At 44.1% G+C, this 24,689-nt stretch overlaps 2 protein-coding genes across 4 annotated transcripts in view; one reads left to right on the top strand and one right to left on the bottom strand.

The window, feature by feature from the left end:
• col9a3 (collagen, type IX, alpha 3) overlaps nt 1–15,270 on the top strand; it is a 170,333-nt gene extending 155,063 nt beyond the window's left edge. The window contains exons 30-32 of the mRNA XM_038803765.1: nt 3,355–3,537; nt 8,426–8,503; nt 14,283–15,270. Coding sequence (XP_038659693.1) covers nt 3,355–3,537; nt 8,426–8,503; nt 14,283–14,467 — 446 coding nt within the window. The 3' untranslated portion in view covers nt 14,468–15,270. The remainder of the gene's footprint in view (nt 1–3,354; nt 3,538–8,425; nt 8,504–14,282) is intronic.
• The window catches only part of LOC119969740 (transcription factor-like 5 protein), a 53,432-nt gene continuing 31,182 nt past the window's right edge, over nt 2,440–24,689 (bottom strand). Inside the window, exons 6-7 of one of the 3 annotated variants that reach the window (XM_038803768.1) lie at nt 21,852–22,013; nt 17,992–18,533 (exon numbers count right to left, since the gene is read on the bottom strand). In XM_038803768.1, coding sequence (XP_038659696.1) covers nt 21,891–22,013 — 123 coding nt within the window. In that variant the 3' untranslated portion in view covers nt 17,992–18,533; nt 21,852–21,890. Of the gene's footprint in view, nt 2,635–17,991; nt 18,534–20,382; nt 22,014–24,689 lie in introns of those variants that run through there. The other 2 variants (XM_038803766.1, XM_038803767.1) reach the window with 2 other exon arrangements.

Below are 24,689 nucleotides of genomic sequence, written 5' to 3'. Positions count from 1 at the left end.
TATAGTCCACAGAATAAAAGGCAAGGTAGCATCGCGGACCCAAAATTGGCTGAATAATAGGAAGCAGAGAGTTATGGTCAATGGTGTTTTTCAGGCTGGAGGAAGGTTTGTAGGGGAGTTCCCCAGGGGTCAGTATTGGGACCCTTGCTTTTCCTGAAATATATAGTAATGATCTAGATCTTGTTGTGCAGGGGACACTTTCAAAGTTTGTGGATGATACAAAACTTGGAAGTGTTGTAAACTGACTGTGGAGAACTTCAAAAGACATAGAAAGTTGATGGAGTGGGCAGACAGGGGGCAGATGAAGTTCAATGTGTAGAAATGGGAGGTGATGCATTTTGGTAGCAATAACATGGATAAACAATATAAAATAAGGCGTAGTATTCTTAAGGGGGTGCAGGAGCAGAGGGAGCTGGGTGTATAGGTGTCGCAGGAAAAGAAGAGAGAACAGTTAATATTCTGGGTAGTATCCTGGACTTTATTAAGAGAGCATAGCGTATAAGAGCCAGGACGTTATGCTGAACTCATACAAAGCCTCAGCTGAAGTATTCTGTACATTTTGTACATCACCCCATAGGAGGGATGTGACCGCATTGGAGAGAGTGCAGAAGAAGTTCACAAGAATGGTTCCAGGGATGTGTAACTTCAGTTATGAGGATAGATCAGAGAGGTTGTGACTGTTCTCCTTGGCGAGAAGAAGGTGGAGAGGAGATTTGAAGGAGTGTTGAAAATCTTAAGGGAGCTGGACAGATTAGATAGAGAGGAACGTCTCCTGCTCGTAAAAGGATCAAGATCGAGAGGACCTAGATTTAAAGTGATTTGCAAAAGAAGCAAATGTAATGCTCCCCCCCCCCCCCCCCCCCCCACCCCACCCCTCAGCCCCCTGACTGCGGCAGCACTGGACACAGTCCGCAGCTGACACACGAGGTCCCCGAACGTTGTGAGGACATGTGTCCCACGCCGTCGGGGTGTTGCTGAGTGGGGGAGGGCATCAGTGAGTGGTTTGGGTTTGGAATTCACGACCTGGGAGTGTGGTGGAGGCAGGTTCAATCGAGTCATTGAAGAGGGCATTAGATGATTATTGAATAGAAACAATGTGCTGGGGTGCGAGGAAGTAGCAGGAATGGCACTGAGTTATAATGGCCGTTTGGAGAGCTGGTGCAGACACGATGGCCGAAAGGCCTCCTTCTTCGCCATAACAACTCTGTGATTCTGTGATTCATTGGAGGAGGAAATCCATAGAGAGTCACAGTGGTAGATTTAGATGGGGAAAGATGGGAGGAAGCTGAAAAGGAGCATAAACACCAGCATAGACTGCTCCTCTTGCCGGAACTCCGCAGTGTAGCGAGAGATTGGGACACCATTTGAAAATGACATCTCGATCTCTGGAGCCCCCAAAGTGACCCCTGACCCCCCCTCCAAGCCCCAACACACCATAGGAGGGTGCCCCAGCCCCCACCCACTCCAACACCTGCACAGGGCACCCCCAGCCAGGTTGCCACCACACAGAAAATGCTAGCTTAGCACCCTGTCAGTGCCAACCTGGCAGTGCCCCTGCCACCAGCAGACTGGCACCCAGGTGACACCAGCAGTGCCAGAGTACACAGGTGCCCAAAGGGCATGCAGCTGGGGGCCTTCAATCCCCTGGGAGAGTCCCACAAGTGCCCATCTGGTCCCATTTGTCAAGACCAGTACTGAATGGCACTTGCCCAAGGCAAAGTAGATAGATCCCACGTCTCAGGTACCTCAGGAATCTGCACATTAAAGTGAGACTAGCTGTCTCTCTTTATTATGCAGATTGCTAAACGGTGACCCCGCCTCAACGGACGGGGATTTACTTTGCAACGTCTCACGAGATCGTATTGGACAATGCAAGGCGTTGCGAGCTGGGTAGATCCCGGGAGTGGGGGGGTCTCCCGGCTTCTATCAGCCACGTTGCACGGTGGCGAGCTGCTGTTCAGGTGCACTGTGGCCATGAAATCGCGCCCAATGCCGCTTAGTGAATTTGAAAAACTATTCTCCAATACTTGGGGTTTCAAAGTTAAACCAATGAGAAACCTGGGGTATATAGTTTGCTTCTAATTTAGAACTAAAAATGTATTTAAAACTATTTGCTGAACTGATTTTACAAAAACATTAAATTCAATTGGCAAATTTACATAATTCTGAGTTTTTATCACTGAACTAAATTCTTGTGTTGCAGTGATATCCAACATGAGTGAAATGACACAATAATTAATCATCTTTATTATTGTCACAAGTAGGCTTACATTAACACTGTATTGATGTTACTGTGAAAAGCCCCTAGTCGCCACATTCCGGCGCCTGTTCGGGTACACAGAGGGAGAATTCAGAATGTCCAATTCACCTAACAAGCCATTGCTTGTGGTTCCAAGAGAAACATGCTTTGCTGACCTTTCCTGTCACTTCAGTTGTTCTTAACTCTTAAAAGCCCAAGACCTAAAAATTATGTCCATATCGAGGATGATGCTGCAATACTTCTCCCACATTCCAAGACAGAAGTGAGGAGAAAGAGTATCCAGCCTCCAACCGTACAGCTCCAACAATCTTCAAGGTCACTCTTGGTGCTACTGAAACCGTGATCCTCTTCTGAAAATGTCCTTTCTGTTTCTCCTATAATTGAAATATACACATATGTTTTACTCATTGAATACGTAACACCCTGAGATCAAGGATTGACCCATCACCTTCTAATATAAAGTATTAATCGCCAGAACATCAAAACTGGGTTCCCTTGCCTCTCTTGGTCCTCATTCCTCCTACAATCTTTAAACCGTACGTTTGGGGTCATCTAAACAATCTTGAGTGATTTCATCTTCTCTGCTACTCTTCTCTACCTTGGTGATGTCCATCTTTGGCCTTTCACCCAGAATTTCCAATGTAATCAAAACACCAGATTAGAATGGACGCAGGAATACAAAGAGCTGCAAAGCAGGAGAGGTCCTGGGGACATATAACGGGGCAGTACTAAAGGACTGTCCATCTTTCCTCTCACATGGTGCTATTTGAAGAAGGGCAGGGCTATCCTCCTGGTACCTTGCCCAACATTTATTCCTCAATCAGCAACATCTGATTCCTTTATGGTGGCATGTTGTGTGATGCTGAATTGGAAAATGTAGCAGAACAGGGACTAAGCTGCATTGGCTGTGAAGACATTCTCAGGATGTGAAGGATGCTGTATAAATGCAAATTTTCCATCTTGCATTGTAACAGGGTCCAAATACTTAAAAATGGCTGTAGTGTACCAACGCCGGAGATCACACGGTAATAGAATCTTAAATAAAAATAAACATATCATGGCAAGTTGAATTTTCTTGTTTTTACTTCTTCTAGATCAAATTGCATTGTTGGCAAATAATCTGAGGAGGCCAATGGCCCCTGGGATGATAGGACGACGTGGCCTCCCTGGGCCTCCAGGCCCATCAGGGTCGAAGGGTGGAGTTGGCCACCCAGGCATGCGAGGCCCACCAGGATTGCATGGACCCTCAGGAGATCTTGGCAACACAGGCCCGCGAGGTAAGAGTGGGTTTGAAGGGTTTAACGTGACATCGGATTTGACCCATGAGCTAAGACTTAACCACTTGAGAGCACTCTGAACCTTTATGTGGAAGACTTAAAACACATTTTTTTCTTAAAATTGACATGGCTATTGTGCTGTAGTTGCTGTGTTTCACTTTGGATTTGTTTTTGGGATGCGGTGTATATAACCCAGCTCTTGTCGCCTGCCGAAGGACCTGGTAAGCCGCCTTTTTAAACCACTGCAGTTCTTGTAGTGACAGTGCTCCAGAATACATATAGATACATAGAGCATACAGTGCAGAAGGAGGCCATTCGGCCCATCGGGGTCTGCACCGACCCACTTAAGCCCTCACTTTCACCCTATCCCCGTAACCCAATAACCCCACCTAACCTTTTTTTGATACGAAGGGGAATTTAGCATGTCTAATCCATCTAACCACATCTTTTGGACTGTGGGAGGAAACCGGAGCATCCGGAGGAAACCCACGCAGACACGGGGAGAACGTGCAGACTCCGCACAGAAAGCGACCCAGCGGGGAATTGAACCTGGGACCCTGGTGCTGTGAAGCCACAGTGCTAGCCACATGTGCTACCATGCTGCCCGTCAGAGTCCTCCATACTGGGGCCCCGCAAGGCTTTGTACTTAGCCCCCTATTATACACCCTATACACAAATAGTCAGAGTCACGGATAGTGGTAAGAAATTCCAGGGTATTCGTTTCCAGGATTTGAAGGAACAGTGGTTTCTGTCTGCGGCTTAGGTGGTGATGGTGATCTCACGACAGCGCTGCTCTTGCAAAACAATAAGAGCATAAGAAATAGGATCGGGGTCGACCACTCAGCCCACCCAGCCTGCCCCATCATTCAATACCAGCACAGGTAATCTTCGGAATCTACTCCCCTTCATTCCCTGACAGACCAAAATCTGTCTATCCCAGCCTTAAATATATTCAACGATGGAGAATCCACAGCCCTCTGGGGTAGAGAATTCTAAAGACTCACAATCTGAGGAGTGAAGAAATTTCTCCTCATTTCAGTCCTGAATGATCATCCCGAGACTGGATTGGATTGGATTTGTTTATTGTCACGTTGACCGAGGTACAGTAAAAAGTATTGTTCTGCGTACTGTTCAGATCGTTCCATACATGAAAAAAAAAGAGGGGAAACATAAATACACAATGTACATACATAGACACGGGTATGGGGTGAAACATACAGCAGTGTAGTACTACTCAGTAGAGAAGATGTGTGCAGAGATCAGTTCAGTCCATAAGAGGGTCACTCAGGAGTCTGATAACAACAAGGAAGAAGCTGTTTTTGAGTCTGTTCGTGCGTGTTCTCAGACTTCTGTACCTCCTCCCCGATGGAAGAAGTTGGAAGAGTGAATAAGCTGGGTGGGAGGGGTTTTGATTATGCTGCCCGCTTTCCCAAGGCAGTGGGAGGTGTAGACAGAGTCAATGGATCTGTCTGTTTTGGCAGGTTTGTGTGATGGAATGGGCTGTGTTCACGGCTCTCTGAAGTTTCTTACGGTCTTGGGCCGAGCAGTTGCAATACCAGGCGGTGGTGCAGCCAGATAGGATGCTTTCTATGGTGCATCTGTAAAAATTGATAAGAGTCAATGTGGCCATGCTGAATTTCCTTAGTTCTCTGAGGAAGTATAGGTTGTGCTTACTTAGTCGTAGCGTCAACATGGGTGGACCAGGACAGATTGTGATGTGCACACCTAGGAATTTGAAGCTGGGTGGGAGGGGTTTTGATTATGCTGCCCGCTTTCCCAAGGCAGTGGGAGGTGTAGACAGAGTCAATGGATCTGTCTGTTTTGGCAGGTTTGTGTGATGGTGCTCCGGTTTCCTCCCACAGTCCAAGGATGTGCAGGTTAGGTGAATTGGCCAGGCTAAATTGCCCTCAGGGTCCAAATTAACCTTAGTGTTAGGTGGGGTTACTGGGTTATGGGGATAGGGTGGAGGCATGGGCTTGGGTAGGGTGCTCTTTCCAAGAGCCGGTGCAGACTCGATGGGCCGAATGGCCTCCTTCTGCACTGTAAATTCTATGAAATTCTATGAAATCCAGAGACTCGGAGGTTAAATTCTGAGGTTGCTCCTGTGAGGAATTAAGATTCATTGTTCTGCTCAGCCTGTTGAGTTTGGAAGTGGTAGAGAAGCACCCAACAACCTGTGATTGGTTATGTTGATGGCCAATTGGATCAGAAAGATATAATGATTTTTACCAGTGTTTGCTGTGTGCACCTCAGGCCAGTAAGTTGTTAAGGAAACGCCAAAGGAAATCAGGAAAGGTTTGGCTGCATTGACGACACACGCATTCTTTATGAATCCAACTTTAAGCATCCGTGCAGCCTGCCTCTAACTTGGTTTGTTTGAGCTGATGCTGATGAAGGTTTTGATGTACCATGTAAAGGATGGTTCTTTGGCCCAATGTTCCTTGGGCAGCTTTGTTGGAGCTGCTCAATTTATCCCTCTCCATCCCTTTGCTGCTGAAAGTTGCTGTTGAACCTGTTCCAACTGCCCTTGCAGATCCTAAAACGGCCTTGTTTTTATTTCCTATGGTTACTTCCTGTTCAAAGTGATTGTGGCTACTACTTTCACTTTCTTTACTGGAGTTTGTAAACAGTGTTTCGACACCCTGGTCAAGAGCACGGCCAATTCCAGCTCCACTTGTACCGGAGTCACAACACGAGTGAATTAACCAATAATTCTTCCAAAGATTCCCAAAGTCTTTGGCTCTTAGCTGCCCAATAATTACAGTCACCAGGTTTGTAAATGTAAACACAATTACTGTTTATTTATAACAAGATCTATCATGAAATATGCAGTCAATACAGCTGGTTAACAACCAGCTAATACCTACTCCCCCCCCCCCCCCACTCTACCCACATACACAAGACAGACATGAGCTGGTGCAGATTCGATGGGCTGAATGCCTCCTTCTGCACTCTAAATTCTAAGATTCTATGAAACACAAAGGGATGTAAAGGGGTATAAATAATCAGGATGAAGGTCAAAAGATAAGAGTCTTTGCTTCAGATGGTGGTTCTTTAGCACGCTTTCCTCACAGCAAGCTGGTTGATTAAAGTCTCTGGCTTACAGCTGGTAATGGTCTTTGGTACAGAATTATTCATTCAGGTTCCCCACAGGTTAGAAAACACATTACTCACAGGCGGCAGGCTTTTTAGAGAGACACCTTATTTCAAACCAGCTGGTGGTTTGACTTCAGGGGCGGGATTCTCCACTACCCGGCGGGGCGGGGGGCTCCCGGCGTAGCGGAGTGGCGCCAACCACTCCGGCGTCGGGCCTCCCCAAAGGTGCGGAATTCTCCACACCTTTAGGGGCCAACCCCTCACATTGAGGGGCTAGGCCTGCGCCGGAGTGGTTGGCACCACGCCGACTGGCGCCAAAACCAGGGGCCAACGGCCTTTGACGCCCGCCGCCCGGCGCCGGGGGTGGCCGAAAGGCCTTCGCCGGTTCGCGCATGCGTCGGTGCATCAGCTGCCGCTGACGTCACCACCGGCGCATGCGTGCTGGGGGATTCTCTTCTGCCCCCGCCATGGTGGAGGCCGTGGCGGCGGCGGAAGAAAAAGAGTGCCCCCACGGCACTGGCCTGCCCGCCGATCGGTGGGACCCGATCGCAAGTCTGGCCACCGTGGAGGCACCCACCGTGGTCCGATCAGATTCCATCAGTGAGCCAGGATGACCATCAGTGAGCCAGGATGACCATCAGTGAGCCCAAAGAGGCTTTGTATATAATTCATAAAGATCACTGTAGATGTCAGCCTTGGGTCAGCGGCAGTGAACATTCAGCGCTGGTCTGTACTGGTGTTTATTCTCCCAACCCCCACTTCATCTCCCCCGATCATCATAGCCTACTTCTTTCTCCCTCATGTGCTTGTCCAGCTTCCCCTTAAGTACATTTATGCGATTTGCTTCAACCGCTCTATGTGGGAGCATGGAGCAGCATTTTCTTCTAAATTCTTTATTGGATTTAATAGTATCTGTCTATCTATGGTCTCCAGTTTTAGTCTCCCCCAAAAAGTGGAAATAATTCTCGATGTTTATCTTATTAAACCCCTTCATATTTTAAAGATCTCTATCAGGTCACCCCCTCAGCCTGCTGGGTCAAGTAGAAAACATGTGCAGGTTGGAATATTCTGCTGGAGTTGCACCTTCTGGTCATTAAACTGACATGAGTTTTGAGAGCAAGCAGAAAGAGAACGCCACAATTTTCCGAACATTGGCCATTTCCACTGTAGTGTGAAATGAGCAAACTATAATTATTTCGCAATCAAGGACCCCTCCCACCCGGCTTACTCACTCTTCCAACTTCTTCCATCGGGCAGGAGATACAAAAGTCTGCGAATGCGCATGAACAGATTCAAAAACAGCTACTACCCCGCTGTTACCAGACTCCTAAATGACCCGCTTATGGACTGACCTGATTAATACTACTCCCTGTATGCTTCACCCGCTGCCGGTGTCTGGGTATTTACATTGTGTACCTTGTGTTGCCTCATTATGTATTTTCTTTTCTTTTCATGCACTAAATGATCTGTTTGAGCTGCACGCAGAAAAATACTTTTCACTGTACCTCGGTATGTGTGTCAATAAACAAATCCAATCCAACAGACTCATATCAAATTGGTGAAAATGCTAGGGCTGAAAAACATTATTTAGTTCAGATTATCTGCATTGTATGTTGAAAAGGAAGTTGGCAGAGATTGAATAAACCTAAATTACTGAAGACTAATTGACAGAAGGTTGTGTAGGTTAATATGAAAATTAAGAGCATATTACTGAAAGCTGTTGACATTGTCCCCAGCATTTCCATGCTGTGTTGAATAATGCTATACTCACTTTCCCTTTTCTCAACTCAAGGTGATTCTGGTGTTAAAGGAGACAAAGGCATCGTTGGCAAAACAATTGATGGTTCAGTCGGACCTCAAGGGCCTCAAGGTATGATCCTAAATACTGGGGATACTAATTTTACAAACTTCTAATCTCACTGAGGCACTTTGCCCTCCTTGAAACACAGGTTTGGAGTTTTACATCTGGAGCCTCTGTGTTTTGTGTTCATTTACTGTTTGAAATTTTGCATCAAAGAATGTTACACTTTAATTATTCTGCTCCAGAGTAAATTTAAAAAGGTGTCCCTGTGAAATGAAATGTGCAATTTATTGTATTTTAAGTTTAGATAAATGTTACTGCACTTGTATTGTCCTCCAGCCCTACAAACCTCAAATACCTCTGTGATCCTCCGAAACTGGCCTCTTATCCCAATTTCCTTCACTGCACCACTGGCTGTATGTGCCTTCAGCTGTGTGGGTCCTAAGCTCTTATCTGTAATAGTGATCCTTTAACATTTGTCAAACATTAATGTCCCACTGTCAACAAACTCATTTATCAGCTGCCTGAAAAGCTCTAAGGGGATCAGATTAAATAATTTCTCATAAAGCAACATCAAAGTATCCAAACTGCGGAACTACTTAATAGTGCGGACAGAGAAACACAGAATATATTTGCGAATCTTAGACGAAAAGCTGATTTTGAGCTTCTTTGCAAGATGGAGCCATTTGCATCAGCCTTTTCTGCAGAGAGAGTTGGTTCAGTTACATTTGGGTGAGAATTAGCTGGTTATTTCTGGAGTGGGGAAAAGAGAGGCAAAACCGAAAGCTGTTTAGGTCTCTGGACTGTTTCAGTGGGAACAGATCCAATCACCACCTGTTTCTGGGCAGAGTACTGCCTTTTAGGCCAATTCATTGCCCACCAGCCAAAGCAGTCAAACCGAGTCATCACTGATCGCTCCTGCTACTGAAATCCTCTGCTTGCACTAAAGGCCATGGCTTTCTTCTGCTTGAACTAAAATGGCAGGTTGCCTTAAGGACACATGACCATAAATCATCCATGGATCAAAAATGTAACGGCAAAAATAAAAAAGGGAAATAAAGGAATAAACAGAACAAACCAGGAAGGACCCTTACGTGCCTACCCCCCCCCCCCCCCAACCGCAAAAATAAAGAACTTTCATTATGAGGTATGCAAGAATAAATCACAAACCCGTCTATATTCTGAGATACCATAACCAATGCATTCAATATCTCCGTTGCCACCTCCCTTAATACCCTCGGGTACAGACCATCTGGTCCCGGAGACTTTTCTGCCCTTAATCCCATCAGTTTATTCAATACTGTCTCTCTAGTGGCTGGTTTAACACAGGGCTAAATCGCTGGCTTTGAAAGCAGACCAAGGCAGGCCAGCAGCATGGTTCAATTCCCGTACCAGCCTCCCTGAACAGGCGCCATTTTGTCGGGGCTGGTTTAGCACACCGGGCTAAATAACTGGCTTTTAAAGTAGACCAAGGCAGACCAGCAGCATGGTTCAATTCCCGTACCAGCCTCCCTGAACAGGCGCCGGAATGTGGCGACCAGGGGCTTTTCACAGTAACTTCATTGAAGCCTACTTGTGACAATAAGTGATTTTCATTTCATTTCATTTCTAGTGATGGATATTGCACCAAGTTCCTCTGCATTAACTATCGTTTTTGGAATTTTAAAATTATCTTCTACTGTGAAGACAGAGACAAAATATTGGTTCAATGCCTCTGCCATGTCTGTGTTCCCCATTATTAACTCACCATTATCGTCCTCTAAAGGGTCAATATTTACTTTAGCTATTCTCTTCCTCTTTGTATACTTATAGAAGCTTTTGGTATCAGTGTTTATGTTTTCTGCTAGCTTCCTTTCCTAGTTCTTCTTAGCTCTTTTGATTGTATTTTTAGTAGCCTTTTTCTGAACCTTAAAGTTCTCCCAATCCTCCACCTTACCACTAGCAGTATGGTATGTCCTAATTTTTTGCCTTAATGACTTCCTTGATTAGCTATGGATGCTTTTCTTCCTTTTACAATTCTGCTTCCTCTGAGGAATATACTTTGATTGAGTGGTATTTATTATCTCCCTGAAAATCCACCATTGTTCCTCAACTGTCCTACACTTAATTATCTGTTCCCAGTCTAATTAGGCCAACTCAACTCTTTCCCCAGGTCTGTATAATTACCTCTGCCCAATGCCAAAAATCTAGTATGGCACTCTCTTCTCTCGCTTAATCTGAATTTGAAATTCTATCATGCTGTGATCACTCCTTCCAAGAGGATCCTTAACAACAAGACTATTTACCAAACCTTCTTCGTAACATAATACTAAATCTAAAATCACCTGCTCCCTGGTTGGCTCCATTGCATAATGCTCCAAGAAAAAATCCCTCATACACTCTATGAAATCTCCCTCAAGGCTACCCTTGTCAAGTTGACCAATCCAGTCAATATGCATATTAAAATCACCCATGGTTATCGTTGTGTCATTTTCACAAGCTATCATTTCTTCTTGGTTTACACTGTGCCCCACTTTGGAAGTATTGATCCGGGGCCTGTAAATTACTCCTACAAAGGGTTTTTTTCTCTTGTTTTTTTATTTCTACCCAGATCGATTCAACATTTTGGCCCTTCGTACCAATTTCATTTCTTAATACAGCCTTGATGTAATCTTTAATCAATAAAACAACTCCACCTCCTGTTCCATCCTTTTGGAATCCTGAGTACCCTTGGATACCCACTTCCGGTTCTCCTGCAACCATATTTCAGTGATCCCCACCAAATCATAGCCATTTTTCTCTATTTGTGCTGTCAGCTCATTGACCTTATTCCGAATACTCCATGCATTTAGGTAAAAGGTTTTAAAATATGCCCTCCTGATTTGTCTTTCCCTCGTAGGATTTACTTGTGCCCTACGCTTTTCAGACATTCTGACCTCCTTTATTAATCTCTGATAACACTCAGCCTCATCCCCAACTTTCACTCTCACAGCCTCCTTACACTCCTCTCTGTAGCCTGTTCATCCTATTAACCTGTACCTTCTCCTCACATGTCGACCTGCTGCTTTGGTTCCTATTAACCATACTTCTGGTAGCTTTACCCTTCCCTCTCCCCCCCCCCCCCCCCCCCCAACATTTGCTCTATTAAAGTCCTTGTTCTGCTGATAAAGATCCAACTTTTTCACTTTGTGTCAGTTTCATAAATCCATGTTGCACATTCCATCTTATACATACCAAAAATGACTCTAGCTCTAGTCTAACTAAGGGACCAAGTGAACAACTTTTTTGCTTTTATATTCTACATCCCTGATTACAAAGCCAGGAACTTTGCTTGCCTTTTTCTCGCAGCTTTGCAGGATATTATCAGACTATTTGGCCAGGATCCACTCCCAAATAAGCCATAATTTCCTCCAGCTAAATCTTGAAGACTGAAGACATTGGGTAAATTTTATTGGGGGGGGGTTATGGATTATCTCCCCCCCCCCCCCCCCCCCCAACCGGCGATCAGGCCGAAAAGTCCATCAGCACCTAGATGACCAGAAGGCTGGCTGCGATGCAGCGATAATACTCTGGGGGTGGCCTTAATTACTTGATAGTAAGAGTTCTGCCCCTCAGGGACATGAAGCAGCACCCGAGAGAACCACTGACTGATTAGCTGGCAGCTCTGTGGCATTAGTGCCAGGACACCATTTTGGCCGCCCCTGGGACTACAAGGAGTCCCGAGAGGAAATGAAGGTGTCTCCCAGGGCAGCATGGTGGCGCAGTGGGTTAGCCCCGTTGCCTCACGGCACCGAGGTCCCAGGTTCGATCCCGGCTCTGGGTCACTGTCCGTGTGGAGTTTGCACATTCTCCCCGTGTTTGTGTGGGTTTTGCCCCCACGATCCAAAGATGTGCAAGCTAGGTGGATTGGCTATGCTAAATTGCCCCTTAATTGGAAAAAATGAATTGGGTACTCTTAATTTATATATTTAAAAAATGAAGGTGTCTCCTGGAATTCAGGCAAGTCTGAGGATATGGGGCAAGCACATTTGTCGACACTAGCAAGGATGGGGGAGTGAGTGGTCATTTTAGAAAGGCCACGGGAGGCACAAAGAGGGGATAACATATTGTGCCCTCAATGGGCAAGGGGACACCCCCTCACCCACAAAAGAAAATATCCCCCATCCCGCCTGCTATTAGCCTGAGCTGTCAAAGTTGACTGGCTGGCCATCTTCCCCGGCCCAACGTAATATAATTTTGATATGTGCCAAAATTATTATTTGCCAAAGGGCCAGAATGTGCATCAGTAGCAGAGGCAATTTGACTTCCTTAAGTGGTTGTTAATTGGCCACTTAGGGCCTGAACATGCTTAAATGGTGGCAGCACAGGGAGAGGGCCAGACTCTCTGATGCCTTTTCTACGCCCCCATAATATGATGTCAGGTTGAGGGAGTTCGGAAAGGCAGTGAATTAGCCACCCACTTTATTCAGGTGCTCCCCTGCCTTCGATTGTGCCTGTGGAGGTGAAAATTCACCCCATTGTCTTTGGCACCTGTCACAAACTCCATTTCCTTGGTACTGATTCCATTCCCCATCCCCGGCCATTATTCCGGCCTGAACCACACTGCGTTTCCAGTTCCCAATAATCTCTTCACTGATAGCCTGCTCGTTTTCACCTCACATAGTCTGCTTCAACCTATCTGCTGCTGACACTCTTGACTTTTTCATGATCATCTCCAAATATGGTTATTCCAATGCTTTCCTGGCCCCCTTCTTCAAATCCCCATAAACTTCAGTGTAAACTAGGGGCGTGGTGGTATAATGGTATTGTCACTGGAGTAAGTAATCCAGAGACCCAGGGTGAGATCTGAGGACCTGGTTCAAATCCCACTATGGCAAATGTTGAAATTTGATATCAATAAAAATCTGAATTGAAAGTCTATTAATGACCATGAAATGATTGATATCTTTAGGGAAGGAAATCTGCTATCCTTACCTGGTCTGGCCTACATGTGATTCCAAACGTTGACTCTCAAATATCCTCTGAAATGGAGGAAAGTGAGGGGCGCGCATTGCTGCCTATAGCACTAAGGACCGGGGTTTGATCCCAGCCCCGGGTCACTGTCCGTGCAGAATTTGCACCTTCTCCCCGTTTCTGCGTGGGCCTCACCCCCACAATGCAAAGATGTGTAGAGTTGGTGGATTGGCCACGCTAAATTGCCCTTAATTGGAAAAAAAATAATTGGGTGCTCTAAATTTTATTTTTTAGAAGAAATGGAGAGAAATTAGGGATGGGCAATAAGCCAGCAATGGCCACATTTTGTTAATGATTTTTTCTTTAAACACTGCTGCCTCTAATCCCACTCAAAGCCCTGCTCACTTTTCACTCCCATACCCTGACTGGCTTACATTTGATCCCTGTCACCAAAACACCTCAAATTTAAAATTTGCATCCTTGGCTTTATACACTTTTAGTGGCCTTGCCTCTTTACTGTTTTCTAGCCTTATTAACCTCAACATAATGTTGTTCCTTTCACTCTTGCATCAGTGATGGCTATGCCTACAAATATCTAAATCTCACATTATGGATACCCTCTACAAATCCCTTCTCCCTAATGCACTACCCACCGTTTAAGATTGTCCTCCTTCATGAAGCCGTTGGTCACCTGTGCTAAAATTGTCCTTGTCTCAGATGTCCCATTTTCAGTTGATTTTGACTTTGTGAAGTGCCTTGGGGTATTTCCTATTTGTATGCTGTTATTACCTATTTGCGTCACTATCTTCTTGGCTTGTAAATCTGAATACAAAAGTTCCTCTACTCTATTGTCTGGCACAAGGTTATAATTGCCAGTCTCTTTCTCTGTCACTTTCCGTATGTCTCCTGTCTGTAGGGCCCCCAGGAGCCATGGGACTTGGTAAGAATGGACGAGATGGAGCACAAGGAGACCCAGGTTCTCCAGGAGAGCTAGGACGAGCTGGAAGAAATGGCGCAATGGGCACACCAGGAATCTGCGACACCTCTGCGTGCCAGGGAGCTGTTGCAGCAGTAAAGTCAGGGAGTCCCAAAAACTCATGAAGGGTGTGATCACAGAAACAAATAAGAAAATAACTTGAAGCACAGCCCAGTTCCTCCCGAGATTGAGTGAATAAAAAGAGACAACAAAAACAAGGACAACTGATTAATGTTTTGGATCCTGGTACCAAAGTGTCTTAGAAATATGTTCAAGTGAATGTGCTAAAAACAGACACTATGCTTTTAATCATGTTTCTTCATCATTTTCAATTCTGTTGAGATGTATAAAGATTATCTGCACTTAGTCTTGTCTGGTTAGAATGTTCCATTTTTTAAAACACATTTCTTTAGTTTTTCTACTCCATTCCTTCTCATTGCCTCTTAAACAATACTATCAATTATTAATACTTACCTCAATAAGAAGCACCCTATTGTAATTATTGATTTTACAGTATCTGAACTGTGAGGGGTTACACTGTACATATGATATAAATTTAAGTCATAATGTTTTGTATAGTACCCTAAATTCAGAAACATCAACAACTCACAATTTCAGACCAATGGTTACAAGCAAAGGAGATTTACACTATGTGGTGTATCCCCCCCCCCCCCCCCCCCCCTCTGAATGTGTTTGTCCTAATTTAACACGTTTTGTGTGGAAATTGGAAGTTTTTGTGAATTATCAGTAACAATTTGTGGCTTGTTGTTACCATGTTCCGTCCCATTTTGTAACATTTTCCATAAATTAATAAATCCCTGTCAAACTCCTGCATCCACTACAAACTGTAACCAGTCAGTATCCTTGACTTAAAAGTATTTATTATTTGTGGGTGCCTGTTGTCTGTAAAATAAAGCTGTTGCCACCATCTGTTGTAAGATAATGAATAAAGCCACTTTTCAGAAAAAAAAGAAACCCTTAACTCAGTCCCGGCAATTGCCAATCTGAATTTAAATTCCATCCCAGACAAGAAGCCAGTGCTCTGTAAACACAAAGCATCAGCGGTGTCGTATGCGAAGGGCAAGATGAGATGTTTTTAAAAACGTAGCGAGTTATGATCTGGAATGTGTAGTACTGTGGGGCAAAAGGCAGGGCAGAGGGATTAATTAGATAGCTTTTTCAAAGAGCCAGCACAGGCAGTGGGCCAAATGGCCTTCTTCCGTGCTGTGATTTTAAAACTGGAAAAAGCCATATAAACATTTTCCAATTCTGTGAAGGAATACTAGCACTATACATAGTTGGTATCTGGAGACTGTGTGCTGGCTCAGAAAAAAGCCACCAACGTCGAGTATTGTTTCGTACAGCTAGTGCATGTTTTATTGTTGGCTCCTGCATACACTTTCAGAAAGGTGGATTTTTTGCATATACATCCACGAGACTGATCTTTGACAGCAGGGTGGCATGTAGCGGGGAAATCTGTCTCCCAAAAAAAACTCCGTCACTGTGACATCTAAACCAGGCTTGAGTTTTCAATGTACTCTCTGTGGGTGCCATCAAATAGATTACTTGGTTGGCTAAATTGGTATAACGCTTCCTGAATTAGAGGGTTATAGCTTCAAGATTCACTTTTGGTCTTGATTTTAGCTCTGGGCAGAAAAGTGAGTTGGAAACTAATGCAAAAGCAAAATGCTGGGAACATGATGTAAAAACATAAAATGCTAGGAATACACAGCAGGTGTGGTATCTGTAGAATTAACGTTTCAGGTCTAGGACCTTTCACCGGTAACCAACCAACTACTGCAGAAATCAAAACTGGGCTATTTTCATTCAGTCCTCAACAACATACCGCTGGTCCAGTCTGCTGAGAATTGGGGGCCGAATTCCAGGAGGAGGTCTAAATCCACTTTGTGAGAAGTAGAGAAGCCACCCTGCCCCATCTGAAAAGGTGAAAACTTACTTCCCAGAGTCACCTCACATCCCATCCCTGATCGGATTTAGACTGGCTGAAAAGTTGCAGTGACTTTCCCACTCAGACCAGAGTTAAAATTGTAATCGGGGCCCGATCACATGAGCAGGTGCTAAACTATCATCACCAGATCTGGGTATTTAAGGATGCTGCTGGATTTGGGCATCTGGCATATCTGTCCATTCAGAAGCCTAACTAAAAGTTATGCTCAGAGATCCAAGTAGCTTGAGAGCAGGTGTGGGCGATTTTAACTGCCCACTCACCGACTTGCTGCCAGGTAGGTATGGTTAAATTCACCCCCATAAGACTTCAATGCCAGCCTGCCACAAATTAGACAACTGAGGCAGAAATGACAATGGAGATGGTAGGGTAGTGGTTTTATTAGCACATCATCCGCCTTAAACATTAATCCCTTTCACCGATACACGGTGGCAGCAATGTGCAATGGTGCACTACAGGAACTCACCAAGCCTCATTCGACAGTACCTTCCAAACTTGTGACCTCTACCACCTAGGACAAGGGCAGCGGATGCATGGGAACACCATTACCAGCATTTTCTGCTCCAAGCCACGCACCATCCTGACTTGGAACTAAATCGTCGTTCCTTCACTATCGCTGGGTCAAAATCCCGGAACTCCCTCCCTAACTGCACTGTTGGTATACCTACACCACATGGACTGCAGCTGCTCCAGAAGGCAGCTCACCGTCACCTTCTCAAGGACCACCACTTTCTCAAGGACAAAACCTAGCCAGTGACTCCCACAAAATAAATCAAATATATGTAATTCAGAGAATGAAAATTCAAATCACATCAAGGCTGTTTTGAGTATTTGAATTATTTTTTAAATCTAGTAACCGTAAATGTGACCTTGAAGTTGTCAAATTACCATCAGACCCAAGTGGTTCACTTTAAGAAAGGAAACCTGGCTTTACTAGGTCTGGGCCTATGTATATGGCCCTCGTTTCAAACCAACATAGATAACTTTTAACTATCCTCTGAAGTGGACGAGCACGATTGTATCAGCACCTTTCACAGGCAACCAGGGGTGGGCAATAAATACCTGCCTAAATAGCATACACTTTCCAAGAACTAATTACAAAAATGGTACTGCATACAAATCAGATTACAATAGTACAGTAGTTATAAACCAGATTAGAATAGGGATTATGCTGCATATACAAGCAGACTGCAGTGAAGAACATTGGAGACAGGAATAGCATTCGTACAAATCAATCTTATTTATATTTCAACATTGTTTTTGTCATTGAAAAATACAAATGACGGCAGCATGGTGGCGCTGTGGTTAGCATTGCTGCCTATGGCGCTGAGGACCTGGATTCGAATCCCGGCCCTGGGTCACTGTGTGGAGTTTGCACATTCTCCCCTGGGTTTCGCCCCCACAACCCAAAAGATGTGCAGGATAGGTGGATTGGCCACGCTAAATTGCCCATTAATTGGACAATAAATAAATAAAAATAAAATAATTGGCTACTCTAAATTTATATTAGAAAAATACAAATGATATAATCATTTGTGATGAAAATAATTTAGGAAAGAATTCAGTATTTTCAAAAATCTAATATTTCAACAAAACAACTTTGAATTAGGAAGACGACACCAACCAAGCTATAGCTACAGGAGACAGCAAAATTAAGTTTATTCCAGGAGACAAACTCCGCAATAGTTTTCTGTTATGTACACAGATTAGCACAGTTCTGCTTTGTGCTTCAGCTGAGTTAAGTATTATGTGTAAAATGAGTTACTATTGCTTTATGCCCAGGGGGAACTGGACAGACTGATTTGAGTACTTTTTGTTCTGCCCTCACATCTAAGTTGTCTAATTGAGTCACGCCATGGTGCAATCCCTTTCCAGGTGGGCAGAATGGTCTTGGCTATCCACATCTAGTCAGTATGCTGTCTGTAATAGATCATCATGGTCAACCTAAATTGGAATACCTCACCTCGTTACATCAGATGGTTGGCTGAGGAGCAACTTCCTTTATTTGTTGGAGAAAGAGGAAACAGGAAAATCTACATAATTATCTGTTGGCTAATTGCTTTCCAAATTATCATAGAATCATAGAACATTGAAGGTGGCCATTCTGTTCATCAGGCCTTTGCTTGTTCTTTGAAAGAGCTACTCAATTTGTCCCAATCCTCTTCTCTTTCTCATAGTGCTGCACCATCATCTTCAAGTATTTAAGATCTTCAAGAATTCCTTCCCTAAAAAGCAATAGTTATGTTTTTATGACAATCCAGTCATTTCAGGTCATCGTTACTGATACTAGCAGTCTATTCCAGATTTAATTAACCAAATTTAAATTTCTCAATTGCCGTGATTGGATCTGAACTCACGCCTGCAGGGGGCGATCCGACAGTGCGAACAGGGCCCGGGCATGACCTATTCCAGCATGCCGCTGGAGCGGTCAACGCCACTCCAGCCTGCTAACATAGCGCCAAATGGGCGCTGCGCCAACCCGCGCATGGGCAGTTGGGCCAGCTCAATCCTGCACATGCGCAGTTGGGCCGCGCGGGGAACTTCTTATGCGCGCCAGCCCCGACCCAACATGGGGTTGGTGTTCAGGAGCCGGCCATGCCGGAAAGAAGGCCCGGGGGTGGGGGAGAACCGGCCCACCAATTGGTGGGCCCCGATCACAGGCCAGACCCCTTCGGAGGCTCCCCCCCCCCGGTGAAGGAGCCCTCCTACCCCCACCCACGCCTTTGCGGCGAGTACCCGCCGGCAGCAACCAGGTGTGGAAGGCGCCGGCGAGACTATCATTTTTTTCGCCGGCCGCTCAGCCCATCCGGGCCGGAGAATCGCTGCACGCCATTTGCGGCGATTCTCCGAGCGGCCCGGCATGATTCTCGCGCCGCTGGTTTCAGGGAGGTGGGAGAATCGCGTGCGGGGGTCGGGGTAGCGTGGCGCGATTCGTGCGGTGCCCCGGCGATTCTCCCACCTGGCGTGGGGGGGGGGGGGGGGGGGGGGAGAGAATACCACCCATTATGTTGTTAGTTGAGGCCCCTAGATTTAGTCCACAAACACGATGGCCAGAGCTTTCCGACCGTTCACGCTGGCAGGATCTTCTGGTCCAGCTGACAGTGCATCCCTGCCACAGGTTTCACGGCAGCAAAGGGTGCATTCAATGGGAAACTCCATTGACAATGGCGGGACCAGAAGATCTTGCTGCCGGCAATGGGGGATGCCTCCCGCTGTCGCGAAACACAGTGGGTTGCGCAGTAAATCCCACCCTATGTTACCAGACCTGACATTGGTACCGACCAGGCTTCCTTTCTTTCATGTGGATTGAATGGTGTACATTCTCAGCTGAAGTTTGGCTTTGACAGAATCAAATTTAACACAATGTATAAAACATGTCTTTCTGATCTATTTTTCTGGACTAGTTCTAAAGTCTCCACCCAGTAAAATCTGTATTTGTGAAAGTTTGTTATTTACAGAGGTTAACAGGCTCATTTCCTGCTCATTAAAGTGCTAACTGTGGCCTGCTGTAATTGGTTAAAAACTATCTGCTATAGCTGAGGAAGAGTAGACAACTTAGAATGCTGAAAAAATATAACATTTTACACACGTACCCAAATTAAAGTTTGTATAGACCGTGGGATAACATAATTTTACATAATTATTGCAGAGAATGTCTGATGTATTTTGAGATCACTCTAGAATGTAGCAACATACATTTCTCTTCACGGAGGTAGTAATGCAGCTTTTAACAAGTTACACCCTTTCTATGAAGATTAAAACGAATAATGATTGGTATTTTTCACCTATCCGTTAATTATAGTGTGTCTTAAATCTACTTTTAATAATACAATAAGAATTAGAAGAATTTATTTTTTGACACCATGAAAAATTGCTCAACAAGTGCGTGAAATCTTAAAAAACTTGTCTCACATCTGCCTATATTACATAACAGTTAAATGACAAACTGAATAAATAACAAAAGATCATTTGATGAATACCTTTATTCGCTCAAAAAGATAAAATACAATAATTTGATTTAAAACTTTATGTAAATGATAGAGCTTCTGTATATCTGAATTTAATATACTGTGAAACATCCCATTAATACATTTGCTTTGTTATTTACACACTATTTAAGTTGACAGAAAACCCTTCAAGGGTTTACTGTTTATATTTATTTTGAACATATTAACTAAAAGCTATGCAGTACAACCTAAATAAATATTAAATATACTTAAATGATAGAGCAGTGTACATTGTATGGTTTAATTTAGGAAACAAGTTTAATTTAAATGATTTGGTCATCCTTTATTTTACAGATCAATAGTACCTCCAACAATTAACTGGTCATTGAAATAAAACTGCAAACAGATTTCACTTAATGAATAAAACTTCTTTATAGAGTAAGGAATCATTTGTGTTGTGGTTAAAGTTTATAAATATCTTGTACTTTAAATATATTGCATAAATTTTAAAGCCTATATAGAAGTTAACTATCAGTTCCCACCAAAAGTACAGATCCTTTTGATGTTTTTGCCGTTTAAAATGGCAAAACTTAACAAGCCTCTTAGCATGCCTTATTAAAGTGCTTCAGTCTTGTGAAAAAGTGTTTTATATTTTTCCCCCAAACAACTGTTTCATATATTGGTATGAAATCTTTTGGTACAGTAAAACATGCACATTTCTGCACTTCTGCTATTAGTCTTACTAGTTTTCACCAAGTAACTTTATAGTTCCGTATATCTGATTGTTTATTGCTCAATGGATACGGTCTCTAACTGTGCCTTCGCTTTAATAGCAGCATTTAGGTGTGGAGTTTTCAGTGTTAGTTACTATTGGCAACAGTTTCCAGCTAACAAGCCAAAAATCTCTTTACACAAAGTTCAGGCACCATACCATTGCTGAGATTATCCAACGCCTCTGCTCCAATTGCATTCAATTTAAATGCCAAAGATAGTTAGGGAAAATATGACTCTCCTGTGATTTTTATATACGTATATTAAAACATTTATATATTATGTGTAATGTGCATTAAAACATTTTGAATGGTTTACGTGGTGGCTTAGTTGGGGTGATAATGGTGTTGGACCTTCAACTGAGCAAACCTTAAAATGTTGTTGATGATTGACATTTACATTTGGGATTTCTCTTGTGGGTATCCTTGTCAGATTCCACCAGAAAAGCTGGAAATCTGAGCATGGGAGACATACCTTTCCACCACAAGCATACATCACCCTGCTTGTCTTTTCCCTCCAACAAAAAATTGAAGGAGGTAAAATAAAGTATAAATAAAAGATTACAGACGACAAAATAAGACAGATTTTCTTTCAGGGATTTGGGGAAGCACAAACCGATATATCGCATAAATCATAGTGGATTCAACTTTTCTGCCACATCTTTGATTTTACAGTGCAAGTTTATAGTTCTGAACATTGTTAGAGATAAATACCACCTAGCCATTAAGCTGGGATAACCATGGGTTTATAGTTCTGTGCTTGGCTACACTTTTCCATTTCTTGACCCTGGGTTTTGGTCTGGTGAATCGGGCAGTTATATCTAACCTGTGCCTCTTGGAGCTGCAAATTCACTCACACTGGAGTTCATTTCCCTTCCATCACACCATGATTGTGTAGACTGGTAGTTACTGAGTGATCTACTGGTGCTTCTACTCTTGGTTGTTTCAGTCGTCTGCCAGTTTTTCCACAGAAAACACTCTCAAATTCCTTGAAGATAAAGAATATTCAACTATTTGCCATTTACTCCATCAACATTACTTGTGATATATATATTTATTTATATATGTGTAACTTGCTACTAAAATGAATTAAGTCTTATTTTATACAACTGTTTTGTTCCTTCTCCTGCTCCTAAGTCCTATAATCCTTGTAAATCACACACATCTTTAATGCGTCTGGATGATCTACCTCGTTTGTGGAATCCCAGGCTACCACAATTAGCCCTGTAGCCAGACATTATGAGGCACTAAGACAAGGTGTGCGCCTTTCACAAAGAAGCATTTCAACCTTTGCTTGAAGGCTTTCTTCTTTGCATGGCACAGGTTGTGAAGTGATCAAATCTATACTTGCTCCTCTTTTCTACGTTGTTGAGGCAAGGGCTGGATTCTTAATCTTTTGAACCTTGCTGATAATGAGCATCTGGACCTGTAGCTGGGCTATTGTGCACACTGATATTGCTACTATACCCTTCTTAGAAATTCAGGTAAGAACCAGTCTGGTACAGGCTTCAGACATACTTCTCTCACGTGGTTGAGCAGCTTGCATTATGCATGATGCTGTGTGAAAATAAAGTGAATTGAAATGGATACATGAAGATGTGGGGATATAGATCAGGAAAATAGCTACCACTGGTTTTGGATGAAAGTTCTCTTAGAATGTCCTAGTGATTTTTCCTAATAAATTTATTTTCTATCGCCGAGACTTTCCGGCCCCACTGTGGCGGGTTTTCCTGCGGCGGATGTGGCAATCCATTGAAATCCCGGTTGATTTATATGGGGCTGGAAGATCCCACAAGTGGGAGGGGCCGGAAAATCCCACCCTATGGTTTGTGGACCTTAAACAAATAAAACATTAATTTTCTCTTCAATTACAAAGTGATCACTGGATAACAAGTTTTACATTCAAGTGTGTAAATTATTTTACAAAATAGTAGACAAAGGATGATGTCAACAAGTAAAGTATTATTTTTTAAATGAAAAATTATGGACTTGATATCGGAATTACACAGCCTGCTGATCTTAAACAGGATTTATTACCCATAGCTTAAAATTATTACTAAATAACTGGAGAATTCTTTATTTAAGGAAAGACATCTGAAGATAAGGGCAAAACATAAACTAAATGCAGATGCTATGGTAGATTTACATGCTTTCAGAAGCTGCCTGATGAAAATTCAATTTTACCAACGTTGAGAGACTCACTATCAGGCACATTTTGAAAAATAATCAATAAAAAATAAACAGAAATAACCAGTCTCTTATATGCTATTATTTCTGATGGCATTTTGTCAGGGCGCGATTCTCCCATATGGGGAGAAATCATAAGGCTGGCGTCAAATCCGGGCGGGTTTGACGCCAGCCCCCCCCTTCCCGACCGGGAACCGATTCTGGTCCCCGGTCGGGGCTAGAATGCCGACGCCGTAAACTCCGGCATCGCGGGCTTAACGAATTTCGTTAAGCCCGCTTGCCAGAGTTAGCGCCGGCTGACGCGTCATATGACGTCAGCCGCGCATGCGCGGATTGGAAGACTCCAACCCGCGCATACGCGGATGACGTCATCGCGCATTTGCGCGAAACCCGCGCATGCGCGGGCCGGGATGCCCCTCAGCCGCCCCGCGAAGTGATACAGCGGGGCGGCGGAGGGACAAAGAGTGCGCGGGCATCGGGCCCGCGATCGGTGCCCACCGATCGCAGGCCCATGGCACCCTTGACACGGCCGTGGTACTGCCGTGCCAATCGGTGCCATGGTTTTAAAGATCGAGAGTTTACGGCCGTTTTTACGAACGGCCAGAGCAGGTGTGTTTGCCGTTCGTAAAAACAGCCGTAAAGGGCTGGGACTCGGCCCATCGAACAGCTGAGAATCGCTGCCGGCCGTAAAAAAACGGCGGCAGCGATTCGTATCGGGAGTCGGGCGTGGGGGGGGGAGAATAGCGGGAGGGCGTCGGAACAGCGTGGCCGTAAAATTTTACGAGCCACGCTATTCTCCGCACCGTCGGGAGTGCGGAGAATCGCGCCCATAGTTCTTTCCTCAACTACTTCCAGTGGCAACACATTCAAGTTCCAACAATCCGTTAAATTAAAAAAATTCTCTGAATCTCACTCACAATTTTAAAGTGATGACTCTTCAACACTGATTCCCTAACTAGGGGAAATAATCATTCCTAATTAATTCTATCCATAAGTTTTAATTTGGAGAACCTTTATTCAATATTCTCTGAAGCTGCTCTTTTCCAGTGGACATAGTGCCAGTATCTCAAACTCCCTCTCACATCATTTTGATGGTAAACTATAATTATGATCTTGATGATAGTTTGCATGTCAAAAATAACTTCCCTACATCCAGGAATTAAAGATGCAAATACAATAGGACGGTGGCTGGCAGGGTTATAGGGATCTCCTTCCTTCAGGATCATAAGACCATAAAGCATAGCAGCAGAATTAGGCCTCTCGGCCCATTGAGTCTGCTCCGCCATTCAATCATGGCTGATACTTGCTCATCCCCATTCTCCTACCTTCTCCCCATAACCCCTGATTCCCTTATCAATCAAGAACCTATCTATCTCTGTCTTAAAGTCACTCAGTGATTTGGCCTCCACAGCCTTCTGCAGCAAAGAGTTCCATAGATTCACCACCCTCTGGCTGAAGAAATTCCTCCTCATCTCTG

This window comes from Scyliorhinus canicula, chromosome 7 (assembly GCF_902713615.1).
Source record: "Scyliorhinus canicula chromosome 7, sScyCan1.1, whole genome shotgun sequence".
NCBI classification, from domain to species: domain Eukaryota; kingdom Metazoa; phylum Chordata; class Chondrichthyes; order Carcharhiniformes; family Scyliorhinidae; genus Scyliorhinus; species Scyliorhinus canicula.
The sequence above is the reverse complement of the archived record's forward strand: the minus strand, read 5'-3'. Positions and strand labels throughout refer to the sequence as shown.